Below are 12,991 nucleotides of genomic sequence, written 5' to 3'. Positions count from 1 at the left end.
GGGTTAGGCTGTAGAAATGTAATGGAAGTCAATGGAATGTCCCCAAATGTATAGCTGGGCGAACCTGTGTGTGTGTACCACTGATGCGAGGTATTCCTCAAGGCCCTTCACTCGCTCTTGGCTTTTGTTTCGACTGACTTTCGCCCTTCCCTCCTCCTTCTCTCCTTCTCATGTTTCCATCTCTTTCTCTCTCTTTTATGCTCCTTTTTCATTTTGCCTTGCAGCAGTGTGGAGGTGACCCTCAGAGTTGGACAAAAGTGTACGCTGATCTCAAGGGGACGAGCCTTTTCTGCTACCATCGGCAAGAGGATGTGGATGCCAATGTAGAGCTAGCTTTTACCATTGGCATCAACAAAGTAAGTTTAAGAGATGAGGGAAAAAAGGAGTACTTCACAAACCTTCTAGATATTGATCCAACCTTACTGAACCCAGAACTGCATGTTTTTGTTTTTGTTTTTTTGCAATTTCCTAAGGCGGCAGCAGAGTTAATGGTAATATTTGTGGATTTCTGCCAGTTTGAATCCCAAGCCGCTTGGTAGAGCCTAAAACTTAATATAATCCCTGTTTTTGTAACTGTTTTTAAGTGAGAAGCCCACAAATGCCCCTACCTACCTGATAAATGAGTTTTTTAATGCCCACCGCCAAAGGCAAGGTGGTGAAACGGTTTGTGCCCATGTGTATGTGCATTTATCTGTAGTTTGATGTGATAGTTGCTGAGCCTCAAAGACTGAGATCAGATCTTGTGAAATCCCACAGTATTGCGTGAGATTGAGCATTTTCTCATTTAGCCTCCAAGGTTTGACCAGAACAACTAAAATGTAGTCCTTTTTCCATCACAAGATGATTTTAGTTTAAAACTGACAAAGTGCAGTTCGCGACGTGCATTCTTTCACGAAAGGCTAGGCTTTTATTTATTTTTGCTCTTTTTGTGTGACTGTGGAGATGTTAGGCTACAACCAGAAAGGCTGAGGACGATTTAAAATAGGTCTAGCCATTGTTCTTTTTGGTTTTGTTTAAATACAGTGGTCAGATCCATTAAATCTTAAATTATATTTTTTTATCGTCCATTGTTCTCTCAGTGGTCAAGTGTTTATAAAAGTAAAAAAGAAAAAAAAGGCTATCTAATTAGCATCCTGTGGAACTTTTCATTCTTTCCACTCTGATTCACGCAGTTGTTTGTGACCTCTGACCCTCAGAACACAGCTACTTAAAGCTACACCAGTCAGATACAGTAGTTTATGCAATCCTTTGTTTAGTTTGTGTGATTTAAACAATGAGGCAACACTGCCATCTAGTGGTCACCAACAGACTGTCACGTTTGGAGTTAAGTGAGGAGGCAGGAATTGGGAGTTGGCTCTTTTTGTTGGATAATTGCTGAAGGGAAGTGGTTTGGAAGAGGACTAATTGCTGGCTTTTTTATCAAGAGCCTATTTTCGGCAGGGCTTCACTACTACAATTGGTGTAATGAACAGTTGTCGCATTGCATAATTTCTGTTCACTCAGGAACGCTGGCATTCATTACCAGTTGTGGGCACTTAGTGGCAGATGATAACAGAGGGTTTTTTTTTTTTTGTTTTGTTTTTTTCAGGAGACCAGAATACGTGCATCAGAGAAAGACCCTCAGAGTAAAGTTCAGCAGATCTGCGTCAGTAACCAGTACGGCGGGGAGGAGGTCACACACATTCTGAGCGCAGAAAGCCGAGAGGACACACACCGCTGGATGGAAGCTTTTTGGCAGCATTTCTACGATATGAGTAAGTGCATGTTTTTACGTGTACCACAGTCATCGTATATTTATACCAAAGCTGCCTAACGGGTGGTGAAGATGAGCATTTATGGCAGTATTTCCTTTGTTTGAGATTAGTGGTTTAATAATGATAAATATAACTCGACAGGTCAGTGGAAGCAATGCTGTGATAATCTGATGAAAATTGAACTCCCATCGCCAAGAAAACCCGCTCCTATTACACCAAAACAGGGATCTCTTTACCATGAAATGGGTACGTCTCCCGTGTCTCTGAATAATTTGAGCTAAGTCCGAAAAACAGCACATTGATAGAGTGTGTTGCATGTGACTGTGTGCGTTTTTAATCATTGAGTGGATGTGCATGAATAAACTGTCACTATTAGCCTTTCTTCTGAGAAATCTTAATCTTACACTCTGCTTTTACTTTTCTGTAATCTATATAGAAGGAAACTTACTGACTGTCTGTTTCTCTGTTTCTATTTGTCTTTTTCTGTTTCCCCTGTGTCCTTTGAATCCACCTCTCTTTTTATTGTTCTGTTCCTTGTGTGAAATTATATGATTTGCCATCAACACATTTTTTTCCATCAATTTCATTGTTAATCTCTCTGCTTTTCCTCTCTCATCACTCCATTAAACATTCACCTAACCCTTATTGATTTTTTGCCATCAACACACATAAAACATCTTCTATCCTCGCCACTCTTTGTCTCGCAATATCATGGTTGTCCTAACCCTCCCTGGCAGCCCCTCTTTCCGCACCCTCCTGCGAGGGCCTCCTGCTGCAGGATAATGCTGTGTCTGCTGAGATTCGTGCTCTGCTCTCTTCCTATTACAACGACAGGTGAAGTAGCAGGTGTAGGGTTTCACATACTGTAAATTAGGCCGCCGCCCCAAGAGGCTGCAACAAACTGTACCAGTTTGGTACTTAAAGGTTTTGCATTCTTTGAAGGAATACATATCATTCACAGGCTTCAATACCACAGTGTTAAACTAGGATCATCTTAAGATGAGGAGGGGGCAGTGTGAGAGTTTTACTAAAATCTATCCAGTGGTTCATGAGATATCATTTTAGCAGAACAAACAGACTCAAACACATGCAAAAACATTACACTGAAACATATGAAAATATGTTTAGAGTTCAAAAACAGACAAGTTATTGTACATGAACGATGCATGTCTTAGAGGTCTCCCTGCTTTGACACACCTGATTCAGATGACTGCAGTTCATCAAACGCCTGCTAATCAGTTACCAACTGAAATCAGCTGTGTTGAAGCAGGAAAACACCTAAAACACACAGGGCAGTGTGCCCTGAGGACCAGGGTTGAAAAACACTTCTTAATACGCATTTACTTCTTTAAAGCATTTTTGATTAAAGGGCTTTGTATTTTTATTTTAAAAGATTGATTTTTAGAATGTTTAATGCTGAAACATTTTTTGCAGTAAAAAGAAAAGATGTAGAAAAACTCAGCAATTTGTCATAAAATAGCCAAAAATACTGAAATTAACAGAAAAGTAGCTGAAAAAAGGTAGCTGAAAATACTGAATGTAGCCTGAAGAAGCAGAAAGAGCATGTTTGCTGGATTAAGCTGTTGAAAGAAGCAGCTAAAATGATCATAAAAAGGGTGAATTTAGCTAAAAAAGATGAACAAAAGCTAAAAATAGTCAAAAAGTAGCTTAAATTACAGAAAAAAGCTGAAAGCTTAAATTAGCAGACACTGATATAAGCACTAAAATAAGTTAGCAGAATAACTGAAAGAAAAGTAGGAAGAAGCCAATATTAGCAAAAATAAATAAATAAATAAATAAATAAAAATAAAAAGAAGCTGAAGGAAGCTAAAATTAGCACAAAGTAAAAAAAAAACAAGGAGCAGTTTAACTATTTTGAAGGATTTTAAGGATGTTGAAGACAGCTCCATTTATTTTCAATGACAACAAAAATGGCTAAAAAAAAGCTAAATATCCTAAAAAGAATAAATTGCTGAAATACCAAGTCATAGCCAGTGCTGAACGATTTGAGATACGAATTGTTTGAAATAGCACAAAAATTGTGGAATGAGATACATGCTGAAAGAACAAAATGGATCATCTCAACAGAGTGAATGAATTCACACAGTTAGAAAAAAAAACTGCAACAAAATATTTACGCTTAAGCTGGTCTTTTGGAAAAGTTCTTTATGTTTGGAACATTTCTGAGTTACAAATAATTTTAAGTTCAGTTGTATAAAATGACTTCTGCCTTCATCGCTCCTCTACAACTACAACACTCTGACACCTGCTGCTTCTTTCTGCAGTTATTGAATCGTCTGATGACCTGAGCTGCACCGTGTCAGACATCTTGGCTCGGAGGATGCAGGAGCTGGAGCTCCGCAGCCAGCTGGGCATGTCTCCCACCTGGATGTCTATGTTTGAGGAGAACAATACAAAACCCGCTGCCTTCCCTCGTCAGTGTCCGTCTCGCCTGTCAGGCCACAGCCCCTGCAGTCCTCATCGCCCTCCTCGAAGCCCCGCGAGCCCCCCTCGCTGCCCGCGCCTGGGCCTGCTGTCCTCAGACGCCAGCCTGACTTCAGACAGCGACAGCCACTGCAGCACCAGCCCCTGCTCTCACCACCGAGGCTGGCCCGATCCTTCGTCAAACTTGTCTCTCGTGTCGACTTCCCCCTTCGGTCTGAGGCCGCGCACGCTTTCATTGGACGCGAAACTCAGCACCCTTCGAGGGAGGGGGTACGGCGGCGGAGGAGGAGGAGCGGCCTTCCAGTGCCCCTGTCAGCCTCCTTCCTCCTCGCTGCTCGCTCCTTTACCCATTTCCTCCCGTTCGCCTCGGTCACAGCGCGGCATGCAGACGACGCTTTCCTGCTCCAGCTCCACCTCCAGCAACAGCTCCAGCAACAGCGAGGGCAGCCACAGCCCCGAGTCTTCAGAGGGAGTCCTCTTCTCTAGGCCCTCGCCAGCTCGACGCAGCCTAAGAAACCTCAGGGCCAGACTTGATCCTCGCAACTGGCTCCAAAGTCAGGTGTGAACTCATTCCCTGACTGGCTTTTAACATGTTTGCTTAAAGGCAGTAGTATTTGTCAAACTGTGCTCAACTGGTTTAACATGTGGACTAAACATCTACCTACCCCTGAAGAGATCATACCGTTTAACAATGGATGAGTTACTGAAGCCCCTCAGAGGTCAAACTGGAATATTTTGTTCTCCAGAAAGATGGTGACAATCACTGCAGGAGTTGCTGGGGGTTCCACAGATTTCAAAAACGGGAGATACGTCGTTTTTTTTTCTTTCAGAAATGTTGGTCGTGTTTGCTGGGAGTAATTAAATAACAGCTGGCATTGTTTCTACTCTTTCACTCTGTAAAGTAAATTTAAAACTGCAAACTTTGCCCTCAGATGTATCCTGTACCATCCACCTATACAGTACTTCCAGGTCATCGCACCTGCCTTTTTTTTGTCTTGACAGGATGTAACTTAATATATGTTAAAAGGATTTGACCAAAAGTTTTCGAGTGTGATACTTTAACACTTTGAAAGAAGAGAAGGGGTTAATGTTTGTTGCCTGTACTGTGATAACTTACCTTAGTGTACTGACCTAATTATCCACACACCAGATGACTGGTGGGAGTCTTCTAAAAGAAACTATGCACAATTTTTCCATTTTTTTTATCGTTATGCATGATTGGACTTAACAGTAAAATGTTTATCTGAAATTTTACCTGAAATAGTTCCAACAGTGAATCAGGAGGAAGTTTTACCTTTTGCAAGTGCACATATTCACTCTACTGGTTCTGACTGTGATCTTTTCAGCATTCGTTGAGGCTTCCTTCAGAGAAAATAAATTAATAAAGAAATACAGAACTGGTTTCGTACCAAAGTTGAAGTATTAATGAAAACTTAAGCCATAGTTAAAACCAAGCCATGCAGCAGTGCTGTAGGTTTTATGTGTAGTGACTCCTGTCCTTCAGCTCACCTTAAAAACAAAAAAGTGATCATTTAAAGCTCCCACTGCAGTTTGGAAATGTTCACTTCTCACACTGTTGCATAATTCAAGTTTGCTGCATCAAAATTTTTCCAAAACAAAGATTTTTACCAATTGTGGATTGGCAAAGCCACTTTTTTTTTTTTTTACCTATATCCTTCCTGTTTCTGTTGAGCGTTGTGGATTTTGGAAGCTGTTGCTGTCCCAGAACCGAGAACTTCGGCAAAAATATTTACTATGATTTGTCAGATGTTTGAAAAATAGCATTTGTTACTGTAAATTATTATTATTATTTTTTTCTAAGTTAACAGATGGACCTCACTTTGTCTTTTCTTACAAAGCTATTTTTTTTTTAAATGCAGGTGTATATATGTGGGATTATTCTATGATTAACAGATAAGTTGCAGATCTAAAACTGTTAGGCATAAATAACACTGTTACAAGTCTACATTGTTGGCAGGCTTTGTGTTTGGCATGAACTTCATCCTGAAGATGGAATTTAAAGTAAGATTTCTCGTTTAAATAATATAACGTTAATTATAATAAATGTTTTATCAATTTACAACCGCCTCGTTATTTTATCACTCGTCATCGAAAGCAAAAAGGGCAATTACATTTTTGTCTGTGTTTATGTGGGTTTGTCTGTACAGTTAGCAAAATAACATGGATTTGAATGAAACACTGAATGTACCTCTAATACTGATTAACTTTTACAAACAATTCAAAATGTCCTTCAAAGCTAAATGACCTAAGACACACAAACGTTGCTTCAACAATTTCAGATTGGTGTGGTAGTAGCAGCAATTCCTAACCTATCCTGCAAATACTGCACAATTTGCAATATTTTTTCAATTATTAGCTGTTTACATCAACCTTGACTATCTGTTAGCAAAATATCAAATGAACCACAAATTGTTTCAGTCACCACTGGCTGTATCTACAGCAGTGGTTCCCAACCCCTTTCCTTCATGTTTTGTTTCCCTGCTATTCAGCAGGTCTTCAGAAGATTGTTAATCACTCAATCATTCAAACCAGGTGTGTTAAATCAGGGGAAAAAACATGAAGGTTAGGGGTCCTTGAGGTAATTAAATGAATGACTGAATCAGCTGTGTTGGAGCTGGGAAAAAAGTAAAACATGCAGGGCTGCGGCCCTCGAAATCTAGAATTTGCCCACCCCTGATCTAAAACATGCAGGACAGGAGTCCTTGAGGACTAGGGTCGGGAACCACAGCTTTAAATGTTGACACCTCAAGAGCATCTCAGAGCTAGATGAGACATTTTCAAAATATAATATTAACTTAGTTTTTTTTTTTTTTTTTTTTTTAGTGTTGCCTCTGGAAGCCATTTATTTGTAAATAATAAATCAGAGAACATATATTACCCTTCCAAGGACTCCTTTGCTGCATGTTTATGTTTCCCTGCTTTGACACACCTGGTTTGAATGAATGAGTGATTAACAATCTTCTGAAGACCTGGTGAGCCAATACAAAAAAAAAAAAAAAGACAAGATACTGAGCTGATATTTAGTGGCTTTAGCTACCACAACTCTCATGATCTCACAGTATCGCACAAAATTGCGTAAAATGCTATTTAGTCTGCACAGCTTTACCAGAACAACTAAAATGTATTCCCTTCTCAACATGATCTCGGTTTAAGTTGGCTATATGAAACGCTAACTGCTGTAAATGTTTTCTATGACAAAATTTAATTAAGGTAGACATTTATTGTCTGAAAATCAAATGGCTAAGAATTACAAATATATTAAGACACTTTAAAACAAACAAAAATATTATAATAACAGGTTAAAACACCGTGTTGCTTTTTAGTTTAACACAAATACTGTAAGGAATCATTTTTCATGTGCATTGCAATGATCACATTTTTCATGCAAGAATAGTGCTTTGTCATTAAAGGCAATCCGTTTCCGGTCTGCTTTCATTTCTCTCCGGTGCAATTATCCCAACAGAGATGCCCACTTCTGGAAATAACCCAAGAAGCTTTTAAAAGCTGCAGTAGAAAAAATAAATAAATAAAAAATCAAAGTAGAGTGGGCCGAGATGAAACTTTGTCTGCGATTCGATAGCAAAGCCATAAATCTGTCAACAGTACAAAGCACTAACAAACATAGGAGGTAGTCAACACTGGGTCTTCACTGAGCATTGGAATATGCATAGAAAAGAGCTATGGCTATACTGAGTGTTTGAAATGCCTCGAATGAGAACACAAAGATCCTCGTTCTCTGTTTGTAGTGCACAGCTGTACCATTGTTGTGCTATAATGTCACATCTGCTTAACATTTAAAAAAAAATCAAACATCTAATCATAATACACATATTCATCAATAAATATTAAGATAACACTTGTAAATACTTTATATTGTTTGCTTCATATGAACCTGATTATTGCCTTATGTAACCCAACAAGGGAATATTTGACGAAGTTTGACAATTATCTGGACTCTGTTAGGTAACATATGTGAATGAACAGAGATGCATCAGGATTATATAACAAAGAGGTTGGTTCTCCTTTTTTTTGAATGCATTGTAGGTCCCCTCGTATTAAAACATCTTCCCGTGTGCAACTTGTGCTTCCTTCAGCTTTCGCGGCCCGCTCTCATCAGCAGGCGCTGCGAGGGTTGGACGCACGCAGCGCCAACCTGGCTAGAGAGCTCCAGGCCAGCGTGGAGACCTTCGCCGAGCACGTTCCGGCTCTGCTGATGTACGTGGACGCGAGCCGGTGGAGACGCTTGGCACCGAAAGCGTTGTAGTGTCCGGGGAGGACCTGGTCAACCTGTTGGATTTTAGAGGTTATCAAAACATAGGGATGGTGGCTGTGTGTAAGTGGCCAATTAAATGTTCAGATGGTGACTTAAAGGGATCCCTGATTAGTAATATTAGACTTTATTTGATGAACATTTATTTTAACTGTAAAATAAAGACTGTAAAAATACTGTAGGATGTTTAGTTTTGTAATTTTTTGAAAATATATTTTAACACAGACGGAGCCATTTTATTTACACACAAAGCATTCTGGGTAAATGATGACGTGGATAGGTCCTCGGTGTGAGGCTGCTGGTGAGCTATATCCACCCTGAAGGTTAATCTTGGACAATATCTGATGATTGGCTCTTTTAAATGAAACCAGAGAGCGTTGACAGAGAGGAGAAGGTAGAAATGACTCAGCCTGTAACTGAAAATATGGATGGAGGACAACAGAGCTGCTTCATGGAAGAAGAACCTCAGCTTAGCCTGTTAGCCTTTGCGCTAGCGCCGACGCTATATTGCCTTATACGTATTAGCTCAGCGTTAGCGCGACAAAAGCTAAACTGAGGTCCTCCATCCATATTTTCAGTTGCAGACTGAGTCATTTTGTGTTCCCCTCTCTGTCATGTGGATGGAGGACCTCAGTGAWGAGAGGAGAATGTGTAGCGCTGAGCTAAAATTTATAGTGATAGTGCTGGGGCTAACGCTAAAGCTAACAGGCTAAGCTGAGGTTCTTCTTCCATGAAGCAGCTCTGTTGTCCTCCATCTATATTTTCAGTTACAGGCTGAGTCATTTCTACCTTCTCCTCTCTGTCAACGCTCTCTGGTTTCATTTAAAAGAGTTGATATTCAGATATTGTCCAAGATTAAACTTCAGGGTGGATTTAGCTCGCTAGCAGCCTCGTACCAAGGACCTAGTTGATGTCATCATTTACCCAGAATGCTTTGCTTGTAAATAAAATGGCCCTGTCCGTGTAATATATTTTTAAACTTTGAGTTTAAAAATTGTTTAAACTTTTAGTTTAAAAATTATAAAAACTGAACATCCTACAGTATATTTACTGTCTTTATTTTACAGTTAAAATATATGTTTATTAAATAAAGTCTAATGTCACAACTAATCATGGATCCCTTTAAATGAGGTACAATGACAGTTACCTGCTCGCTGTCCACCAGCCCCACCAGACGCTCACAGCTGCTGATGTAATCACTGACTCGGCTGTAGGGCAGCCAGTCGATCATGGCGCCGTCGTACACAACATCTCCACTGAACAGCAGCTTATTATCACGGTCGTGGAGACATATGCTTCCTCTGGAGTGACCTGGCATGTGAAGCACCGTCAGCTGTCTGTCGCCTAGGTTAATGACATCACCTGGATAACAGAAGGAAAGAGTGACGTGTCAAACTGGGCTCGCTAACAGAATATAAGAGTAATTGTTAAGCAGAGTGCAACAGATTCCTGAACACCTGACTCACTGTCATTATATATCTCCTATCAACATGTTAAATCTGGAACATTCAGCAGAGCATTGATTTGATCTACAGCAGGTATGAGCCACACTGTATGTCATAAAGCTGACACACCAGGCAAGGAGATATTCCAACTGCACTGCAGCAGTTGCTCTGACACAGCAGAACCAGTCCAAATATTGAGTGGCGGTACAGAAATTACTCTGAAAGAACATCCCAGACGAAACTGAGGCGACAAGCAGCCGTTGGCTACACTAATATAGGGTATTCCTGTTTGTTCACATTTTGCATTCTTTTGCATTATCCTCTGTTGACTAAAATAGCTTTAACTTTGGTGTCACTTTATGGGATGCTTCCTGGAAGTGTGTGGACCAGTCTCTGTAATCTCTTCTTCCTTTTCCTGCATTAACAGAAAGCATCAAAGTTGTCAGCATCTTGGCTTAAAATAGAACAGCTACATTGGAAAAAGCTGACAGTAGATACAGAAGAAAAAAAAAGAATAAGAATATGTTTTAAAGTCACACGTTTTCTCTTAGGTTGTTCATAAGGTGCACTTGGGGTCCACCACAGAGCAGATCTTTCACTTATAAATGGCTTTTTTTATACTCATCCTTTAATACATTTTGAGAAAAATAAAATTACAGCTGTCTAAGGACTAAATTAACACTTATTTAGCACGTTAGAAACAAATTCAAATTTGCTGTTACATTTTGCATTTAAAAACTTCCCTTCACTGCTGCATTACACAGGTAATGACTTTATTATGTATGTACAGAATGTAGATCAATTTGACAAGTCAGTTTACTGCAAAGGAAAAGACTCAGTCTTCAGCTGCTCAGTCTGCTCCTTTTATTACAAACCACCAAATAGGATGTTTTGATCCCTGTATTCACATCCTGCCAGGTTTTTATTTTTAGATACACGCTCCCACCATCAAATCCGCAGTGGCCGCCACCTACCCTCCTGCAGTATGTGGGTGGGCTGCACTGCCTTGACTTTGTAGTGTCTCGCCCTCCATCCTGGACTCGGAGCCTCGGCTATCTCCCGATCGCTGAGCCAGGTGACCGTCTCGAAGTTGTCCCCGTTCGCCAGAGCATCGACCTCCGCGCTGTGGACGCCCACCTGTTGGAACTGATGCAGACCGCCCGAGTGGTCGAAGTGGGCGTGGGTGGCGATGGCCAGCAGCGGGTTCTTCCTCTCCGGGTCCTTGCCGAGCAGCCCCTTGGCGTCGATGTAGTCAGGTAAGCTCCTCAAGCCCAGACCCGTGTCTATCACCACGTCCTGGTGACTACCGCGCAGCAGCCAGATGTTGGCCCGGTTCTCCGACTGGTAGAATCGCTCCTGGATCCAGAAAAGTCCGTCTCCGAGCGATTTGTGAGCGTACCAGTCGATCGCAGACATCACAGGTCGGCGGGTATTGTGCAGTCAGGTGTTAGTAATTCGTTGCTAGCTTTGTAGCTACGAGGTGTATGTTTCCATTGAGGCTAATACGCCACACACAAACACACACACCCTAATAGAAGAAGCGCATGCTCATTGGACAAACCATTGGATGACGCAATCCAAAATCTGACCTACAATTGGATGTAAATAGGTAACGCCCATAAAACGTCACGTAGAGGCGGAGCGAGTAAAAGACACATTTTACGTGGTTAACAGAAGTAGTTAAAACGTTGTCCCCACGTTTCCATACTGGTACGAGAGCAGCCAAAAGGGGGGAAAAAAGGAAGAAAGAAAACGAATATTAGGTTTTTTGGAAGTTTTCTGTATTTAGGACTACGTTATCTTGACGAATGACAAACTGTACAACTGAGTAAAAACGACAAGTAAATTGAAAACGTGGAGAGTCTTTTTAAATGCCGACGTGAAATAGTCGTCTATCTCTGCACAAGCAGCAGTTCACAAACTGTGCTGTAGTGAGTATTCAATGCGTCTCTGGTGTTTTAAAGCCGTTAAGGTCGAAAAGAGCCGCAGTGGTGTTGACACGTGTTCGTCAGTGATGTTGACAAGATGACATGTGTTGTAGCTACAGGAGAGACCTACAGCCATGGCGGGCAAGGGCCGTGGAGTGGGTGCCTTTACCTTCAACATTGAAGCCTTGGGCATCGGACGGGGCAGCATGCCAGAAGCCAGGGTGGGGCCCAGTCCTCTGTTTCCAGTAAGTACCATCACACACACACGAATGACAAATCACTCTTTTTATTTTACCTTTTAATCACCAAAGTGCATGAAATGTCTTAAAAGAGGAGGTTTTAAAAACTGTTTGTGGTTACACATGGAGGCAGGGGGAAAGTTGCATGACCTTTAAAAAGTCAAAAGTATAGCATATATGTACTAAAATATGAAAAATAATTGGAAAAGGTGTGTTTATTATGGGGGTGTAGTCTTTTTGAGCTTACCTAACAAAAATGTTGTGTTACTCATTTTTTAAAAAATGTGTTGTCTGTGCAACAAACTGATCCAACCGGTACATATTTTAATCTGTATCTTTATATTAGGGCTGTGACTTATAGTCTATATTAAATAATTTGTTTATTCCATGAATATTGAAATTTAACTTGGTTTATTTTATCCTATTTAATCAAGCCTATAGTCAGGTGACCATGAGACTTCATCTCGAGTTATAACTATAACTATGTATATATATCCTGCAGCATCTCAGTAATCCATGTAAACAATCAAAAAGAAAAAAAATTGTACAGGTCTTCTGGACGGGTTCTTCTCTAATGAAACGTTTCGTCTCTCCTCCAAGAGACTTCTTCAGTCTGAGAGTTCACGTACGGGGGGCAATATTATAGGCAGAAACATGGGTGTGCCATGGGWTCCCCAGTTTCTCCTATTGTTGCAAACCTGTACATGGAGGAAGTGGAAAAGAGAGCCTTGATGTCCTTTTCAGGGGTGCCACTGAGCCATTGGTTCAGATATGTTGACGACACCTGGGTTAAAATTAAAGCCCAGCAAGTCCAACGTTTCACTGATCACATCAACTCTGTGGATGAATATATTAAGTTCACACGAGAGGATGTAAAAAATGGCAGGTT

The 12,991-nt window shown here is 40.7% G+C and overlaps 3 protein-coding genes across 4 annotated transcripts in view; 2 read left to right on the top strand and 1 right to left on the bottom strand.

The window, feature by feature from the left end:
- Positions 1 to 6,279, top strand: part of rtkna (rhotekin a) — a gene marked incomplete in the record, with an annotated part of 46,102 nt that extends 39,823 nt beyond the window's left edge. The window contains 4 exon segments of the mRNA XM_014012532.1: positions 225 to 356; positions 1,589 to 1,754; positions 1,896 to 2,000; positions 4,040 to 6,279. Of these exon segments, the coding sequence (XP_013867986.1) occupies positions 225 to 356; positions 1,589 to 1,754; positions 1,896 to 2,000; positions 4,040 to 4,764 (1,128 nt within the window).
- Positions 6,280 to 7,420: 1,141 nt separating this feature from the next.
- Positions 7,421 to 11,500, bottom strand: mblac2 (metallo-beta-lactamase domain containing 2). The gene is made up of 3 exons (XM_014012534.1): positions 10,910 to 11,500; positions 9,638 to 9,852; positions 7,421 to 8,507 (listed from the first exon to the last, which is right to left on the bottom strand). Exons 1-3 carry the CDS (start codon positions 11,349 to 11,351, stop codon positions 8,334 to 8,336), a joined length of 831 nt encoding a protein of 276 aa, XP_013867988.1. The 5' UTR covers positions 11,352 to 11,500; the 3' UTR covers positions 7,421 to 8,333.
- Positions 11,112 to 12,991, top strand: part of polr3g (polymerase (RNA) III (DNA directed) polypeptide G) — a 6,697-nt gene continuing 4,817 nt past the window's right edge. The window contains exons 1-2 of one of the 2 annotated variants that reach the window (XM_014012536.1): positions 11,112 to 11,191; positions 11,977 to 12,108. In XM_014012536.1, coding sequence (XP_013867990.1) covers positions 11,998 to 12,108 — 111 coding nt within the window. In that variant the 5' untranslated portion in view covers positions 11,112 to 11,191; positions 11,977 to 11,997. Of the gene's footprint in view, positions 11,192 to 11,641; positions 11,867 to 11,976; positions 12,109 to 12,991 lie in introns of those variants that run through there. The other variant, XM_014012535.1, reaches the window with a different exon arrangement.

The sequence above is a fragment of the Austrofundulus limnaeus genome, unplaced genomic scaffold, assembly GCF_001266775.1.
Source record: "Austrofundulus limnaeus strain Quisiro unplaced genomic scaffold, Austrofundulus_limnaeus-1.0 Scaffold92, whole genome shotgun sequence".
NCBI classification, from domain to species: Eukaryota; Metazoa; Chordata; class Actinopteri; order Cyprinodontiformes; family Rivulidae; genus Austrofundulus; species Austrofundulus limnaeus.
This window is presented reverse-complemented; position numbering and strand designations above follow the sequence as displayed.

What these genes read in the sequence shown, in the direction of transcription:
- mblac2 (XM_014012534.1), bottom strand. Translation starts at nt 11,351, where the DNA reads ATGTCTGCGATCGACTGGTACGCTCACAAATCGCTCGGAGACGGACTT. An exon ending in CACCCACATACTGCAGGAGG is followed by an intron (nt 9,853 to 10,909) that starts GTAGGTGGCGGC and finishes TCTGTTATCCAG; the next exon opens with GTGATGTCATTAACCTAGGC. An exon ending in GGCTGGTGGACAGCGAGCAG is followed by an intron (nt 8,508 to 9,637) that starts GTAACTGTCATT and finishes AAAATCCAACAG; the next exon opens with GTTGACCAGGTCCTCCCCGG.